Genomic DNA, 19,352 nt, shown 5'->3' with positions numbered 1-19,352 from the left:
CTTTTATATTATAAATAGATAGATAGTAACTTTATTGATCTCGAGGGAAATTCAAGTTTCCAGCATCACAGTTCCATAGTGCAAAACATGTTAGTAAAAAAGCTAGTAGTGCAAAGTACAAAGTACAAAAAAATATATACCAGATATAAAAATACAAGGAGATGAAGAAAACTGTTAAAGCTGAATATAGTGCAGGGTAACAGCTGTGATACAGGACTATTAAAAAAGTGAATATAGTGCAGAAGAGACTGTTGATGAGTATAGTGCAGGGTAACTCCAGTAGCTTAGTCTATGAAAGTGCACTCTATGCATTATTATCTATCCTGCAGACCGTAACTTAACTTACTTTTAATTAAGTAAAAGTACAAAAGTGTTGGCATCACACAAAAGTAACAAGTACTCATCGTGCAGAACGGCCCATTTTTTATGTGCGATAATGTGTACATACCTTTAACGCTGTAACTGGTAAAGGTGGGGCTAATTTTAATAACTTAATGGCTGGGTAGCTTAAGCTATAATAATATATCATAATTCATGAGTTGATTTATATTTTTGTATTAGTTGTAAAAATCTGCAATGTAACTACCGGTAGTAGCTATGTCAAATAAGTGTAGTGGAGTAAAAAGTATAATGGTTGCCTCTGAATTGTAGTGGAGAAGAAGTAGAAAGTGGCATAAAATGTTACTACTCAAGTAAAGTACAAGTACCTGAAAATTGTACTGTACTTGAGTAAATGTACTTAGTTTTTAACTTTAATTAAAGTAACAAAAGTAAAAGTACTCATCAGAATGCAGAATGGCCCATTTAGAATAATGTGCATTATATTATTGGATTATAATTATTGTAATTTTAAATATTGCTCCTCCCCAGGGATCAATAAAGTCTTAACTTAACCGATATAATAATATCTGAATCTGCAAAGTACACTAGAATAATTAATAGAATAAAGTAATAGAATAAAAAATACAATATTTGCCTCTGAAATGTAGTAGAGTAGAAGTATAAAATAGCATAAAATGGAAATACTCAAATAAAGTACAAGTACCTCAAAATTGTACTTATGTGCAGTACTTGAAAAAATGTGCTAAGATACTTGATTCATCACATTTTGACTGGCTTTGCCTTTATTTTGAAATGGATCATGATGAACCGGATGTAGAGTAATGACAGCTGGTAGCTTGATGTGGTTGTTTAAAGCTCCTCCCTCCGTTGCCCCCTGGCGGTCAGTGAGAGCAACAGCAGCACTGATTGGACAGATTACAACAACAAAGTGAAACCAGCTGCTGTTATGTAACATCTGGCGCCACCTCATGGTACAATCAAGGCATTACCATGGCACTATTGAACTGCACTTTTCAAGCCAGGTTCATTTACTCTTTTATTTATCAATCAACGTTTATTTGTATAGCCCTTTACAATAACCAAAAGGTACCCAAAGTGCTTTACATTAACATCAAGAAATAACAGGAATAAAAACATAACTTATAATAAAATCATAAAAAGGTACATAAAAAGCACAGAAAAATGTCACAGCGCTACTAGGTATTAATTTTTTTATTTTTTTTTATTCTTATTGTGTTTGTGAAAATAAGAAAACCCAATAAACATATTAGTGAAAAAAAAGCCAATCTAAATAAAAAAGTCTTGAGCTTAGATTTAAAAAGTACTAAGTCAGTGACAATGACAGTGACAGTGACAGTTTTATTTATTTTTTTAGAAAGAAACCCTCATCACAATGTATTTATCTATTTGTTACAACTTTATTGAACATTGAACCGATTCTTACACTGAGTGAAATATATATATATATTTTTTTAATAATATTTAAAATTTTTAAATTGTAACTATTTATTCTATTCTATTTTTTTGCGTACTTTTAGCTTATTTATTAGTGCTCTTAATAATGAGCTAATTACTTTATAGTTTTCAATAATTGTTTTGCACTGAATTTCTGAGTGGTGGATGTAAGAAACACAATTTTGTTTTTATGTGGAGCATAAAAATGACAAATAAAGGAATCTTGAATCTTGAATCTTGAATATTATGTTATACTGGTTTTGCACATACTACTACCTTTTGCACTACCCCCACTATAACTCAAGTTCTCTATTTGAACTATAACTGTTATTACTCATTTTACACTGGTTTGCACACATATGTGCAACTTATACTTTGTTCCATTTTATTAAATATTTGAATATTTGTTTATACATTTCTGCATGTGTAGAGGAGAGGGCTCATTGTGCAATGCTGTATTGCAGGCTACAATGACAGCTGAACCTTGAACCCTGGATATTCACAAGATAAAAATGGACACCTGGGCATATTTTATTTTATTTATTCATCTTTTTTAAAAAACATTGGGATCTCTATTAGAATTTCAAAAAGTTCTTTGGTGCACAACATGAGTGTCAACTTAAAATGGCAGTATAGGCAGTATATTTTTGGCATACTTTCTATAAAGTAGCTGCATGACATCCATTCAAAGCAATGGCTGCTCAATTAAAAAGTTTTGGGGATATATTTTTGCCTCAGCCAGCTGCCAGATTCCTGTGGCTATGACTCACTGGACTGATCCAGACTGCTGGAGCCCCCTATGGGGACTAGTGATGTGTCGGTCACGAACGAGCCGGTTCAAAAAGCCATCTCTTTTAAGTGAACGATAAGAGCCGGCTCCAGTCCGAGACGTTTTTTTTCTTTTCTTTTTTCTTTAATTAATTCAGGGCAGAATGATAGTACGATCTTCTCCGCTCCACGGGCACTCCATGCACTGACTGTGAATGAATGTTGTCTTGATGACGTCCGTGCGACCAATCAGGTGACTAAAGACAAGGATCATGCCATCAAGCAGGGAGGGTCGGGAGTGCGCGTTGCGCTGACGGTCTACAGGTACAGAGCAGGAGGAAGAGGAGGAGAGAAAGAGAGAGGAGTGCGGTGCGCGAATAGCAGACAAGATGAGTGACAGTCGGAAACGAAGCAGCATGTAAAATTACGGTGTTCTGGAAATTATAAGGTTTAGTATAATTATATTGAATAATTTAAGTGATATATGTGCACACATAAAGATAAGATAAGATAAGATATTCTTTTATTAGCCCCGCAGATGGGAAATTTGCAGTGTACAGCAGCAAAGGGAATAGTGCAAAAAACAAGATGCATCAGCTAACACAGTAATAAAAAGAGCTAAACAAAGTGTAACAAAATATGAACCATTTAAATAGAAGCAAGTATAAAAATAGGAGCAGTATATACAGTATTGGCAATAAACAGACTATTATCAAAATTGCACAAGTGGAAAATGATATTGCACAGTGAGAATGAAATGAAATCCCACTTGAAAATATCAGGTTATACTAACCATAGGTCAAAACAGCGCTAAATTTGGCTGAATTATAAAAGATGAGTGACAGTCGGAAACGAAGCAGCATGTAAAATGACGGTATTCTGGAAATTATAAGGTTTAGTATAATTATATTGAATAATTTAAGTGATATATCTGCACACATACTAATCATAAGTCAAAACTGCGCTTAATTTGGCTGAATTATAAAAGGCAGAAGTGGTAAAACGAAGAGCCGTTTGGGAGCCGAAAGAGCCGGCTCTTCTTGGTGAGCTGAGCCAAATGATCTGGCTCACTAAAAAGATCCTGAATTCCCATCACTAATGGGGACTTTAGACTATAATACTACTACTACCACTATATGAATATGCATCATATTTGCATGCATGTGTGGGCTGTGTGTGTGTTACACCGAAAACCACAAAAAAAGAAGTTAGAAAAAGAAGGAACTAAGTTTGTGAAATGAATAAGAAACTATTTGAAGTTTGAAATCACCATGTAATATAACCCAGTGCTTGTTGTTGCTGCTGAAGGGTGTGTCTGTGTGTCTCTGTGTGTGCAGTAAAAGAGGAGGTCTCCTCAGGCTAACCAAACCTAGAGACCCACCCTTTTTTCTCCTCAGCGGCTGTCTGCTGTCTCCCTACCTCATCATACACACTCCTGCACATCTACATAACATCTGTTTCCACTGGATTCTTCACCACACCGACCTATGAGGACTTTTCTACCACTTCTTCTCCGAGCTGCACTGCGTCAATCTCTCTGAAACCAGCCGGGCCGATCCTGCTGCTGCAAACCAGAAGTGCCAACCACAGGAATCAGCTTGTGCTGTGTGTTTCTACCACAGTTTAGTTGCCCAACTTGGTGCAGCTTCGTCTTCCTTCTCTTCTTCAACAATGTATCAAGTCGTGAGGAAGCTGTTTTTCACGGACTGCCAGTGTGTCGAAAAAGATGCGTCGAAAACGTACGACGAGCTGTTCGCCAAGCTGGACACCAACAAGGATGGCAAAGTGGATGTGTCCGAGCTGAAGGCTGGCCTGTCTGCCATGGGCATCAAGACTGGGAAAGGAGCAGCTCAGGTAATAGATATACAGTAAACAAACAGTAGCCTGCACACACACACAAAGACACTCATAGGAGGAGACAGTTGGCACAAATACTTCTTTATGTAGTACTGCATTCCTGAAGGAGCTGGGCAGGCTGCAAACTGCAGCTCTGCATTCACCCCAAGTAACCCTGACAATGAAGTACAGGCCTCACACAGGAAGTAGGCATTCTTTACTGTCCCTAAACACAGTTTTTAGATTATTTTTAGATTATTATTGTGTTTTCTTTTTTTCTTTTGTGTGCAGCTAACAATTATTTTCATTATCTGTTAATATGTTGATTATGTTTATTATTAAAGCTGCAGTAGGCAGAATATTATTGCATCATTGGGCAAAAATTCCATAATAAGCAGCTAGTTCTTAACTGTTGTGAGTTAGTCCTTGTCTGACTTTAATGCCACTGCAACCCATATAAATGATGACCAGACTTAAGAAAAAAAACATTGTTATAAATACTACTTCCTCTGTGATATTCCATGCTTGGGAGACACAACCAATTGGAGAGTGAATTGGAATGACTTTAATCTGCTTAAATGCTGGATAGTTATATGTTGAAAGTGAAATGTAGACATTAAAGTGGCAGTAGGCAGTATATTTTTGGCATCATTGGGCAAAAATTCCATAATAACCTTTCAGCATATTGTAATTCAAGTGTTCTGAGAGAAAACTAGACTTCTGCACCTCCTCATGGCTCTGTTTTCAGGCTTAATTATTTTGTGAAATAAACTGTTTTTTTATTTATTTATTTAAGTGATATATATATATATATATATATATATGTATATATATATATATATATATGAAATAAAATAATCCTTAACCCTTAAATTAAATTCATTATTTCCGTGGACTTAAAGTTGCAGTAGGCAGAATATTTTTGGCATCATTGGGCAAATAATCCATAATAACTGTAAGAGCAACAATGTGTGAATATAAGTTAAAATTCATAATTTCTAGTTATTGTAGCTGACTTAGGTAATGTTTAAAAAGGTAAAGAGACAAATGAATATATATATTGCCTAGTTTGACCGGTTGATCGGAGTTTGTGAGTGATTGACAGCTGCTCAGAGACGGCAAGGCTCCAGCTCGGCTCTGATTGGTCATTTTCCTCCAGTCTGTGAAATCTTGCAGATGCCATTAGGAGCACCGGAGGACACAGAGGCACATGATTTTTTTTCAGATTACCTGTCTCATGCACTACTGTCAGGATATAGTGTCCGTTTTATAAAAATAACTCTTTTTAGTCATATTTGCTCCAATTCTACCCACTGCTGCTTTAATTGATAAATCTTTTAGTGTACAAAATATCAGGGTATAAATCAAATAGATCCACGAATGGCTTAAGCTGATTTTCAAATTCAAATACATGTGTTGAACCTATCACGAGAGAGTTTCAGAACCTCAATTTGAGCCTCATTTCCTCATGATTTTCTCACACATTTGCCCCTGATAGTAACAAACCACATGGAGCAAACACAGGGCCGGCTCTAGTCCTAGGCGAAATTTGGATTTGGAGCCCCAACCACCACCCACCGCTCTAGGGTTAGAGTTAGGGTTCAACCCCCCCAGGACCCTAGCCCAGTAAACCGCAACACACATCAGACATCCCAATGGTTTTAAAACAAAAATTAAGATTTTTATTTTCAGACATAACTGTATTCATTATAATATGAATAAACAATTGGTCCCTGAACTTGTTGAATTAAAAGTGTTTAGTCAGTTTCACTACAACGAGAGTTACAGGGATGAAAAGTGTATAGGCGACCGCCTATATGGCCTATGCTGCACGAGAATGTCTGACAGTGTCTCAAGGTTCAAGTTGTAGGTGCAGGTGAGCTATTTATTGTGGGCAGCGACTTGAAGAGGAGGAAGGTCCTACCTTTGCTGATTAAACAATCTTACATTCTTTACACTCATCAGTGAGTCTGATAACTAGAAGTATGAGTCAGGATAATAAAGCATTAGGATAGGTCACTGCTGTGTGAGGCCGTAAAACAGGAGCTGCTTTACTTATCCCAGCAATTATGTGATAATAATATGAAAAAGAGGTAAAGAACATGCACGCTGGCTGCTTTTAAAACCTCCTTATACGGCCAGTATATACCAGTGATACCAGTATCTTCACTCTAGCTTTAAAACTGAGCCCGCTACAAGTTGCGTCAATGCTTAAAAGAAATTAGTGGCGTTAAAGCAAATTTGCGTTAATGTGTTATCGCATTTGACAGCCCTAATTTTTTCACATGCAAATGAATAAAACGTGATCAAATTCAGATGGAAATGAATAAAAGCAAAGCAGGAAATATAGAATCAAAGGAAGAATTTGCTGCATTTTTTATTCTGCCACCAACTGGCTGAATCAAGCAGCTGCTGCGTGAAAAGGAGATGGCAGACTTTACCAAAACCTCTCCCACACCACCCAGTGAGAGGGTCAGACAGCCAACACACTCTGACACATGAAGAAACTGGATTTCTAATATTCTGTGTTTTCTTTAGAAAATAGTTTCCTCTGGAGACCAAGACAGCGATGAGACGCTCGACTTCAACGAGTTCACCAATTACCTAAAGGAACACGAGAAGAAGTTACGGCTTACCTTCAAGAGCTTGGACAAAAACAATGACGGTATGCTGTAACTATTCAAGTTTATCAATGTTGAAAATGTACTTAAATAGTCAAACTAAATTCTATGAATCCTACTCTGTTTTTATTTCCAACAGGTCGGGTAGACTTTATGGAGGTAAAGCAGTCACTTGCCGATCTGGGAATGGACATCAGCAAAGATGAGGCAGAGAAGATCCTTCAAAGGTATTTCTGCTTGTTTTGTAGCTGCTATTCATTTAGGAAGGTAACTCTGCTGTGCCTGAATTTAAACATCTTATCCTGAGAAAAGGCTCATGAAAATATTCTATTCCTCTTACTTGTGGATCCAAAACCCTCATGAAGCTTTATTTAAAAGTGAAAGAGATATGTTGAAGGTGGGGACCTGCAGTGTGAGGGACTGATAACCAGTTCAGTCTGTAACTTGACTGGTGGCTGACAGCACATGATAAAAGAGCTGTCAAGATGTCTGACTGTGCTGGAGAACGTATCCAAACATGTAGTAAGAAGTAAGCTATTAAGTGTAACTTCACACTCAGGTCTGATTCCAGATAAACAGGGTGTAGGCCTTAAGATCAAAAAATCGAACTAAGTCAAGAATCAGTCAAAAGATCCAAACACTAGATTAAAAGCACTGATAATGCCTGATGAAGATCTCTGTTTAAATGGAAACGTTGCACAATTAAAATAGCTGGGGGCTTATTGAGTGCATCTGTGGCAACTCCACCCACTGCATGCTTCTGAAAAATGCTGGCCAGCCTTGTGAGGTTCAGTCAGGGCTGATTTAAAACTGTAGATGGCATGTTGAGTCACTTTCAACCCCTGCAATGCAGATTTTTACAAGTTTGGTCAGAAATATCAATATTAATACCAGCACTGATGTGTTTCATCACATCACAGTCATATCATTTAGTTTTTTCTCTTAGGTTTGATTAAAAATTGCCCATTGGGGCGCCGCTGTAGCTCACCTGGTAGAGCAGGCAGTCCATGTACCAAGGCTGAGTCCTTACCGCAGCGGCCCGGCTGTATGTCATCCCATCTCTCTCCCCCTTTCAATACTATCTCTATCACTATCACTATCAATAAAGGCATAAAAGCTCAATTAAACAAAACCGTTTCTGTTAGCTTTGCATCTTTGGTAGAGAATCATGTAAATTAAAAGTATCTTCCAAATGAGAGCAAAAACTGTCATTTATAATTTTCTGTGACAATTGTGTGGACTCATGTCATGTTGACACTCAAACACTGCTCCTTTGGTTATCGTTGCCTTTTAAAAAGTATGTTTCCAATGCAATCACAGTTTTTGTAGCCTACGTTTTATATTCACTTCCCTGCTTTTTGGACTTAAAGTGGTGGACACACTGCCCGCATGAGACGCGCGTGCCGGCTGCGTGGCGTGTTGTTTTTTATTTGGGCGTCCATGTTAACAGATTAGAGTGGACACACTGCCCGCATGAGACGCGCGTCTATTTTATAGAATAGAAGGCTTGCCTATTTTACACGCGAGCAGGTCAGGGTTAGTCTCTGTAATAAAAATTTACAAAGTCAGCGCAGTTTGGTGCCTGCTTTTCTCTGAAAGTAAGGAAATACACATTTAGGTTAATGCGCTCTTCAACGTCCTTTGTTAAAAATGTAAATTCAAAGAGAATATTTACCGTATTTAAAGTTTACTCAAAAGTTCTGGCGCCACTTTAATTCCTTGCAAATCCACACCAACCATTTTTGTTGTTGTTGTTCCAGCAAAAGAAAAATGCTCATAAAAAATGTAATATAAATTGAATAAAAAAAGACACAGAATTGTTTTAAGCAGCTCAGTTTTGTGCCCGTTAATACAGAAATGAGAAAGATAAAACAACTGCAGGAGAAGTGGAAGTGGAGAGATACTGTAGTGGTTAGACTGACTTTTATAATAACATTTTTATACATGTCTCTAGTGTTATAATGGTACACTTTGAATTGTTGTAGATTAGAATATGTATGAGATGTATACTATAAGCTATTATAGGACAGATATTTGATAGGAGAAGCTATACTTATGTGGAGCAGCTCCAGACTGTAGTTACTACGCATCCTTGGTTTCCTGCTTTTGCTCTGCATTCATAAATGTTGGTTGAGCTACCTGATGCTAAATTAATTATAATAATCATTTTGTCTTCATTCAATTTCAACAAAAACTGGGACACTGCAACATTTTGTGTTTTAACATTCAATAGCAGTAAGTCAAAGCTGTGGGACCTACAGTGTAGGCCTGTAACCTGTTTAATATGTGTCATCAGTCTTCCTGGACAGACGCACATGTTATGCTGTAAGCAAAGCGAGAAAATGTTTAGCAGTAGAGAACAAATATGATTTAGTGAAGAAAAAAGTTTGAAATTAACACTGGCTACGCTGGATCCTGTTCAACACTTCGTATTGTTGGTTGCTCTGCAGGTCAGACCGGTTTTATGTGGTAGGCAGTAGGCCGATGTTCTGTGTTTGCATAACCAAAGTCAGCAGCAGATGTACAGGAGCACTTCGCTTGGCACACTTGAGATCTAGAAAGAGAAGTAAAGCAGGATGTGCATGACTGTGAATCAGATTTGTCTGAAAACCACAGAGAGTAATTGATGAGTGTGTGTGTCAGCCGGCCGAAATGACTTGGAGGAAGGAAATGAAGGAAAGATGAACATTTAGAGCAGACGAGGACAGAGACTGATTATAGAAGAGACCAAAGGAGAGAATTTGTTTCAAGCTCAGAAATAAGCCACTTTTGTTTGCTAATTAACAGTGTAACAATGTAACAGTTTTTTACTGTTATAATTGGTGGTATGGATGACTTATATCTTTATTACATGTGACCTATTTCTCGTTTGCATGCTGCCTCACCACTATCTGTTGACATTAGGCAAATTTCTCTGTCTCTGTCTCTCTGTCTGACTCAATCGGTCTAGAAAGTGAATGAGACTTTGAATAAAGTGTCAGCATTGTTCCTAATACAGTAGCCCATTTTCTTTGGCGGAGGGCTCGATCATATGACGTGAAGATAAACTGTGACTTTTATCTTGATAAATGTGATGCAAATCATCTTTTTAAAATACGAATTAGTGCCTGGTATTTCATTTCTTGTGTTCTTTTTTTATCCTGAGTAATTACAGTAGAACCAGTTGAAGATCCTCCTGGACTGTGGGCTGATTTGTTAGATTTCCATTCTCATTTTGTTCAGGATTCAATGTTTATTGAAAATTACAAAATTTGTCTTGGTGCCTTACAGTTGAAGCCGCTGACCATGTAATGACAAAGTCCCCTGTTGAAGTCCTTCGTTTCATCCCACATATGTCTCTCCCCTCAGTTCCTGCTGCTACCTCTCTTCTAAATATTTATCTAATGAAAGAGGTCAAAAATGCCCAAAAATATGCCTGAAAAAAAAGCAAAATAAATAAATTGAGGATAAATTAGATTTAGTGTCCAGACCTAGTTGGTGGTGTTTGCTTGTGTGCTTCCAGTAGATGTCCCCAGTTGTCTCCTTTCAACATTAAAATACAAAAAGTCTGTTTAATAAAAATCATCCTTATTTCCTGTCCACATGAGCCAAAAGCTGGGTTACATGAGTCTTAAATTAACCTTAGGTTCAGATTTTAGATTAAAAAAACACACGTAAAATGTGAATAATTGTCCTCTGTCTTTCCTTGTTGGACAGTATCGATGTGGACGGCACCATGACTTTGGACTGGAATGAATGGAGGGAGCACTTCCTGTTTAACCCAGCCACCAACCTGCAGGAGATTATCCACTACTGGAAGCACTCCACGGTAAGGGGAGGCCATGACTCAGTGACACTCTGTGTCCATATGGTCGTGTGTTTGTGTGTGTGTGTGAGGGAGACAACAGAGACCATAATGATGGATTCATTTTAGTTGGCAAAAGTTAGTTTATATATATATATATATATATATATATATTATATTTTTACCTGATATTTTTACCTGATATTATATTTATATATATAGTAACACGGTCCAAAATAAATGCCTCTTATAACCAAAGATGGAGCCAAAAAAAGATCCAGAGAAAGATCTGTTGTCATGTTGTGGACCAAAGTAGTATTGTAGTATTTTAAACTTATTGTTAATGTCTCTTTTGGTTTGAATGGATGGTTGTTTTGTTTCCTGTGTAAGAGACAGTAAGCATGTTGTACAATATTTGCCATCTGGAGTCCCAAATTCCCTCATGCCAAGTGCAATTACAGCCCAGAAAACTAATGAAAAGCATTTCTTACACAATCTTCATTTTGCTCTGGCGCCAAGGCCAGCCTGAAGCTGCTCTCACATAGAAAAATAAATCACTAGTTAGGAACTTTTAATAAAAATGGAAGAGACATGGAGGTCAAACAGTTAACCCTCTTCATGTCCTTTGACTGTCCCAGACGTCACTTTAAGAACCACTGCACTAAAAGGGAAAGTTGTGAAAGAGAGTTGTCAGCTGATGCTGGATTTGGACGAAGTCTTTAGCAACAGATCAACGGCTCAACGTCAACAGATTAGACTCATTCATTCCCAGACGGGAGGTGAGAAAAGGAGGGAGAAAGATGCGTGGCTCAATTTTTTCATGATGACCTTTTCTTAGAGAAAATGGTTGTTTAGAAGTGGCAAGAAAACAATATTTCACAAGTCAATTTATTTATCACACTAACTGAGAACCTTGAGGTCCCGTTTTATTAATGTAATCTTAATTGTTGATGAACATCAATATTTCACCCCTAAGCCGTTTGCAGCTTGTTAGACAAACAAAGAATATTCACATCTTAATGTTTTACGTGTAGATTGTTGGCTTTATAGAAATATACTGTGACTTGCATGTCAGAGACACTGCCAGGTCCAGTCAGTGGCTAATCTCTGACGTTTGCTGCCTCTGTTCACCGGCACAACCTCAGAGGTTAAATAAACCTGTGGCTGCTAAACTGAGGCGGAGAAGATCAGCTAATTTCAGGAGGATTATCTTGTCAGTGGGATTGGGACCGGTCGCTGAGAGAGGATGTGAGTCTAGAACAGGACAGGACAGGATGCTGAGATGAGGCATCAGTGATAACGTCTATGGCAGTGATAGCTTCCCACTATCTCCAGTATTCACCTCGATGGTTACTCTGGATTTAGCGTTTCTCTCCTCGGGCTGGATTGTATCTGGAGACCCTCGACATCTGACGGTGCACTAAAGGATCCTGATCAGTCTGACAAACAGAGTTTAGGAGGGGGTTGTGCAACACTGGGACAATATTGTGCTGGATCAGCAGCTGAAGCAAAGGCTTGAGGTGGATATGGCTCTGCTGCACCCTCAGCAGCAGCAGCAGCAGCAAAAACAGGGAAACTGGTTTGTCATTGACTTTGAAGATGACGGGGGGGCCTATGAGGTGGAGGTGGACATGGTGGGTTTGAGTATTTAGCTTCACAGTCCAGGATGTCGTCTGGTCACGAATGAAAGTCAGCGTGGCCGATATTGTCAGACGATTTTATCATCTCACAGACACTGAAATATTCAGTATGTACGTCTATAAATTAAAAGAAATTGCCGTAATGTAGAAATAGTGTTGCCATTATGTACTTTGTCCATTGGAGGGCGCTTACAAGTTTGTTTTTCAACTGTAAAATGTCTCTCTCAGTACATAATATCTTTGTCACAATTCTATATTAACCAAATTTGAGGGTTCCTTGTCTTATATTATCTTATATTCATCCTTAGTTCCTTAGCTTATATGTTGTTTTTGCATTTTTAAATGAGCTATTCTGATGCACTCCAATACAACAGCTGATAATGTTCAGTTTTTGTTGAGACTTTGAGAAAAAGGTGTTCATACAACTCCAATTTTGAGGATTTAATTGGTGATGGAGCATTTGCATTGAATTCAACTATATTGTAAGGTGTTCAAGGGCTGTAACTAACGATTATGTTCATTGTTGATTATTCGGTCAATATATCCTCAATTAAGGATTAGTTGTTTGGTCTATAAAATCAGTCAGAAAATGATGAAAATGTCAATCGGTGTTTCCCAAAGCCCAAGATGACGTCCTCAAGTGTCTTGTTTTGTCCACAACTCAAAGATATTCAGTTTGCTGTCATAGAGGAGTAAAGAAACCAGAAAATATTCACATTTAAGAAGCTGGAATCAGAAAATAATGACTTTTTTTTTTTCTTAAAAAATTACTCAAACCGATTAATTGATTATTAAAATAGTTGACGATTAATTTAATAGTTGACAGCTAATTGATTAATTGTTGCAGCTCAAAGGTGTTCCTCAATATTTTGTCCCTCTATTAAATCACCACATCTCACAAAGTCTCAATTAAACTGAATATTATATATTATTTATATATATATATATATATATGTTATAAGATTCACAAAGCTAGTATTCCTAGTTTATTGCATTGTACAGATGTTCATGTTGTTTTGTCCTGCGTCTTTATGAAGACAGATTTTATTCCATTTTCTGATCTCAGCTCAAGTGAAGAGTGATGTTGTCCGTGTTGCCTCAAACAGATAAGACAGAAGTACCAGTAGTCTGTGCACAAGACAATATGTTAAATTAATCACTAATATCAATGCAAGCCTTCATATCACATGATGATTTATCCACACCATTGTATTTTACTGAACTGTCTGTTTAAATGAGATAGCTGCAGTGTTGCAAATGAGAGAAAAAAAAAACTACATTTGATTTGATGTTACTGACACACACGGTTTTATAAAGTGCCGTGCAGAGATGTGATTGATCTCACAGTGTGAACCGGTGGTTATATAAGACTTTGGATGAGGATGTGTCGTTCATCCGGTTCAGCCAGGCGTTAAGCTCAGGGCGAAACTGCTTATCGTGCGGTTTTGAAGCTCTGTGATTCACTTAATATGAATCTCAAAAGCAGACTTCAATTGTTTTGATACAAAGTGAAATTCACACAGGTCTATTTTGGGCATCCACTCATGTTTTGGCAGTACAATATCAGTTTGAGAGTCTACGCAGCCCTGAGAAGTTTTTGAAGACTTTTAGCTCCTTGTTGACGTTTAGAAACTAAACACAGTTCACACACTGTATTTAAAATATGTCTCCGACTGTGATTTAATTATATTGTGGTGTTGTGTGTAGTCGCTGGACATCGGTGACAGCCTCTCCATCCCAGATGAGTTCACAGAGGAGGAGAAGACGACCGGTGTGTGGTGGAAGCAGCTGGCGGCGGGGGCCATGGCCGGCGCCGTGTCCCGTACAGGAACCGCCCCGCTGGACAGGATGAAGGTGTTCATGCAGGTGTGACAAAACTTTTTTTTATTATTGGTTGTTTGTCAGATGTTCTTAATAAATCACATTTTGAATCATATGTATATTGTATTATATATCTCATATAACTTCAGACCAAACAAAAACATGGTTTAAAGCAGAGTACAGAGCATTCATGTATATTCATAGTGATATGCTGTAGCGTGTGCTATCAAAAGAGGATAATCTCACATATGATCATACTTACATACTACATAATTACAATAGAATGTGAAGAAGCTGTTCTAATAGATAATTCCCTCATTTAGGTGGTTAACCTGTTCTTAATTATATATTATGTTTTTTAATATTACATAAAAAATACTCTCTCTTTACAGCAATGATTTACAATGCAAGGTTTTTTTTATGCACAGGTGCATTCCACCAAGGACAACAAAATCAACCTGGTTAGTGGTTTCAAGCAAATGGTAAAAGAAGGAGGCCTGAAGTCTCTGTGGAGAGGAAACGGCATCAACGTACTGAAGATCGCCCCGGAGACCGCCATTAAATTTATGGCCTATGAGCAGGTAAATCCAAACTGATGACAGTAAACATAGATGCACTGTATCATTCTGCAGCATGTCATTATTTTAATATCATAGATCATAATATTGGTATAGACAATATCAGTCTGCAATAGTCATTGAGTTGTCATGATGAAGTGCTCCTTTATCACTGTGATTCATTAGTATAAGAAGATGCTGTCCAGTGAACCAGGAAAAGTCAAGACCCACGAGAGGTTCATGGCCGGATCGATGGCTGGAGCCACAGCACAAACTGTCATCTACCCCATGGAGGTGAGCAGAGGTGTATAAAATGAAATTGTGATTTATAAAACATATAACTCTTAAAAATGGCTGGTTAACCTATTCAAGATAATATAAGGTGATATATATATTATATATATTATATATATATTATATATTATATAATATATATATATATTGTATATATATATATATATATATATATTATATAATATATATTATATAATATATATATATATAATATCAGGTAAATATATCAGGTAAAAATGGTCAGGGGCGTTAATTTACGCACAAATTTGATTTATAGGCTTAAAAAAGTGGGTTCCCAGAAAAAGCTTTGGGACACTGGGTTAGAGAACATGTATTTTCATATACCTTTGATGATGATAGTTGTCTCTGTTGTTACATGAATTGTCCTCTGAACATAATTTTCACCCTAAATAAATCCAAATCCTGCCTCTTTTAGTCTAACCTGAAAATAAAGAGCAAAGTAAAAAGATGCGGGTGACTTTACGGAAGATAATGCAGATTTCAGTTAAATGATAACATAATGGTATCAATAATGACAAAAAAAAGTCATTTTCAATGTCACAAAGCTTCCTCCTTATTGTTACGGCTCAGCTGCTGGCTGCTATAAAGTGTCAGAAGAAGTGCTCAGTCAGGGAAAGAAACAGCCTCAATTAAAATCTTTGTCCCTGCAGCTGCTGAAAACCCGTCTGACCCTGAGGAAGACCGGACAGTACACAGGAATGTTTGACTGTGCCAAGCAAATCCTGAAGAAAGAGGGACTGAAGTCGTTTTACAAGGGCTACGTCCCAAATCTTCTGGGCATCATCCCCTACGCTGGCATAGATCTGGCAGTGTACGAGGTACGTGTTTGAAAAATAGATATCATCTGTCATTATAAGCAGTGAAGGGTTTCCACTTGGCATGTTCTCTAGATGTCACTGTTTGATTTTGTGAAATATGATACTCCTTTCTCACACACAAACTCTTCCCTATCGTCACCAGAGCTTGAAGAACTTCTGGTTGTCCCGCTACGCCAAAGAATCGGCCAACCCCGGCATTCTGGTGCTGCTGGGCTGCGGTACTCTGTCCAGCACGTGTGGCCAGCTGGCCAGCTACCCCCTGGCTCTGATCCGCACCAGGATGCAGGCACAAGGTACAGAGACCAACCAAAGCCCATTCAAAATTCTGCCAACTTTAAAAGGAGCAATATGTAATACTGACAGCTTACATTTAAAATGGGTAACAGCAGTCCAAAGTCAAAACATTGGAGCCGTGGCCCGCCCGCTCCTCCAGTCTGACTGATAGCAGTTAACGCACGTTTTCACAGTTTGAGGGTTACCTTCTAGACACGGCCACGTTAGCCTCTGGCCAGCAGTAGTTAGGATCACTTCCCCACCCGTCGGGTAGAATCTAACGTAACAGCAGAAGGCTGTTTGCGTGCCAATTTGTTTCATATGTGGCAATGGGGTGTTAAAAAGTTCAATGGACGGGATCACACAGATCCAAAACAAAAACAGACGTTTCGGACCGGAATGAATATTTCAAAGAACATACTGGCTGTAGCGTTGTTTTCAGAGAAACAAATATTTCAATTCAGCATGTTTCCTTAATCTCTGATGACATATCATGGTCATTTTAGGATTTATTACAGTAAATATATTACATATTGGTCCTTTTAATGTAGCGCTGTTGGCATTTACCCAGAGCTTCCATGATCTTTTCCAGAAGGATTTACATGAAGTGTAGTAAATCATTTCTAAATCTTTCACAGTTTGTGGATGGTTTTCTTCAAAATTCGAAGTAAATCAATTGAGCAGTGAATGCTGCATTATTAGAAGAGAAATAGCCACTGAAAGGCACTGCACTACCTGTAGCTAAAGTAAAGATTGAGTAAATATTATGTTGAAGTACCTTTGTAGCATTTTTCAGCTCATTGTGTTGGGTTTCCAGCAACTTTACTGGTTTGGTTCACTCTCACCGCTGTCATAGTGTTGTTTTCTACCACCAAAATAGCTGTAAAGACCCACTGTACACTACCAGCTTAGCACCAATCAGTCAAACAGAATTAGCAAGGAGTTGATGAACATAGTGGAGCATTCGGCAGCTAAAGATCCACATATTTCCCACAGGAGTGGAGACTAAAAACATAGCAAGAAGGAGGGCAATAATTTTGACTTGCATTCATTAGGTGGACACAAACACTCCAAATAATTGATAATGTTTCTCCGTATCTGCTGGACGTGTAAAAAGGCAACTGTTAAGGCAACCATATCAACTTTATTAGGTGATATTTATGTCAATGTTGTGCTTACAGCTTGTTTCTGCTGCCCCCAAGTGGTGAAACATCTGGTATTGCAGGTGTAATCCAAAGGCTCATAAAGATTTTCTTGTGATGGTGTTTGGGTTTCATTATGGGTTCAAAGATGGCTCATAAACTTGGAGAGAAATGATTGACTGATTATTAAATGGAGACAAAGACATATCAGAAAAATCATTGCCATTACCTGGGGGGTTACTCACGGTCAAATTAATACTTGTATATTATATTAAAGCACTGTCATCATTAACTAACACTGCTGGTATGTTTCTCTTTGTCATGAATCCAGTGGTTTCACAATGTTTTTTTTTTTTTTTTCTCAGCTCAAGGCTCAGAGCAGCTGCCCATGAACCTGATGTTGAAGAAGATCCTGCAAACGGAAGGCTTCTTTGGACTTTACCGTGGCATCATGCCCAATTTCATGAAGGTCATACCGGCTGTGAGCATCAGCTACGTGGTGTATGAGCACATGAGGGATAACTTGGGTATTCAAAAGTAGGCAGCGGATTCAGTTGTGATTGTGTGTGTCCGAGAGAGTGGAAGAGGGTGAGCAGCAATTTTTTAAAAACTTTAAAACACGTCCCTTCTAACATATTAGGAAAACTGTTATGTAAAGACCTTGTTTACCTGTAGGTCACCAATTCTCCAGACATTTTTAAAGTGTCTGCAAGACTTTGGTTTAACATTTGAGCCATATAAAAAAATAAATAGTTAAGGGCTTGTAATGTTTCCCACTGTATGTTGTTTGTCCAGCCTGCGTTTAGGATGCACCCGCAGATTTAAATGCACTGTCAGACTCAGAGTCTTTTCAGCTTAATCAACCAAAGAGATGGATGTTAAGAACCTGAAAACCAAAAACACTTAAAGGTTAATTTCAAGACATTTTTTGTTCTGTTTGTTTATTTGGGTAGAAATGGTCATGTTTTTGTGTCAGTCATTTTAGGTATGTGTCCAGTTATGTCACATGTTCCAAACTTGAACACTTGCTGAAGCAGGGTAACACTTTATTTTTTGCTCTTTATCTTTATCAAAAGCAGACAGACCAAAAGTTGAAACATCTTTCATACATTTACGCACACTCGTCCAGCTTTATATGCAGTTTCCCCAAAATATTGTGTGAGTGGGGAGCTGTTTCACCTAGAAATCTGAGGGAACTTTGCAAAACTGTATTTACGTTATATTTTCTGGTATGTTTGAGGCAGGTATGTACTTTTGGGGAATGGATTTGTGCGAGTCTGGTGAATGGGAGTAATGTGCCTTATGTATGTTTTTGTCTCAGATATCTGGACTTCTCCACCGTCCATTGTTTTCTTGCCTTTTTTCCAAAATTTGGTTCATTAGATGCTGGAGTTTACATTAATAAAAACATTTGAATACAAAACTGAGACATTTTGAGTGCATTTATTTTCAGCTCACTGTGGTTGAAATGTTTTTGAATGAATACATTTGATGTTTGGCACAACATTTTGATAAAAGTAATGAATCAGTTGTGATCTGAAAACCTGTTAACTCTGAAAATTTGTGCTGTAGACCCAGATGTATTCCAAACTGAGTATAAGCTTTCACTTTAGCCCTGTGTGTTGTGTCATGTGATGGTGTGCATTTGACCCCTGAGGCTTTAAGAGCAGATTACTCCACTTTAGATCTTATGTAATACCTTTTTTCCCAATGAGGTCAATACTCCCGACTTTAGCTGTCTGATCCTGGCCACGTAAAAGGACACAGTTAACAGTGCATCCGCTAATTTGTAGTGTTGCACTAAAGAAAGGACTGAAAGAAAATTGCTTTCCACCTTCCCAGTTCCTGCACAAAACATACTTTTTGAGAAGGATTTTGATTTCTGAATAATCACTAAACATTTCTTGATTGCAGCCTCTCAAATGTTTCTTTTTACTCTTTCGACTCACAAATGAATGTGTTAATTAGTGTTGGGTCAGA

General features: G+C 37.8%; 1 protein-coding gene across 1 annotated transcript; it reads left to right on the top strand.

The window, feature by feature from the left end:
- The first annotated feature begins 3,905 nt into the window (after positions 1-3,905).
- On the top strand, positions 3,906-18,795 carry LOC141767580 (mitochondrial adenyl nucleotide antiporter SLC25A24-like). The gene is made up of 10 exons (XM_074635046.1): positions 3,906-4,419; positions 6,940-7,066; positions 7,162-7,249; positions 10,719-10,830; positions 14,154-14,312; positions 14,696-14,848; positions 15,011-15,118; positions 15,790-15,957; positions 16,100-16,250; positions 17,738-18,795. Exons 1-10 carry the CDS (start codon positions 4,237-4,239, stop codon positions 17,911-17,913), a joined length of 1,425 nt encoding a protein of 474 aa, XP_074491147.1. The 5' UTR covers positions 3,906-4,236; the 3' UTR covers positions 17,914-18,795.
- The last annotated feature ends 557 nt before the right edge of the window (positions 18,796-19,352 follow it).

Source organism: Sebastes fasciatus, chromosome 5 (assembly GCF_043250625.1).
Source record: "Sebastes fasciatus isolate fSebFas1 chromosome 5, fSebFas1.pri, whole genome shotgun sequence".
NCBI lineage: Eukaryota > Metazoa > Chordata > Actinopteri > Perciformes > Sebastidae > Sebastes > Sebastes fasciatus.
Note: the sequence above shows the minus strand (reverse complement) of the source record. Positions and strands in the feature narration are given on the sequence as shown.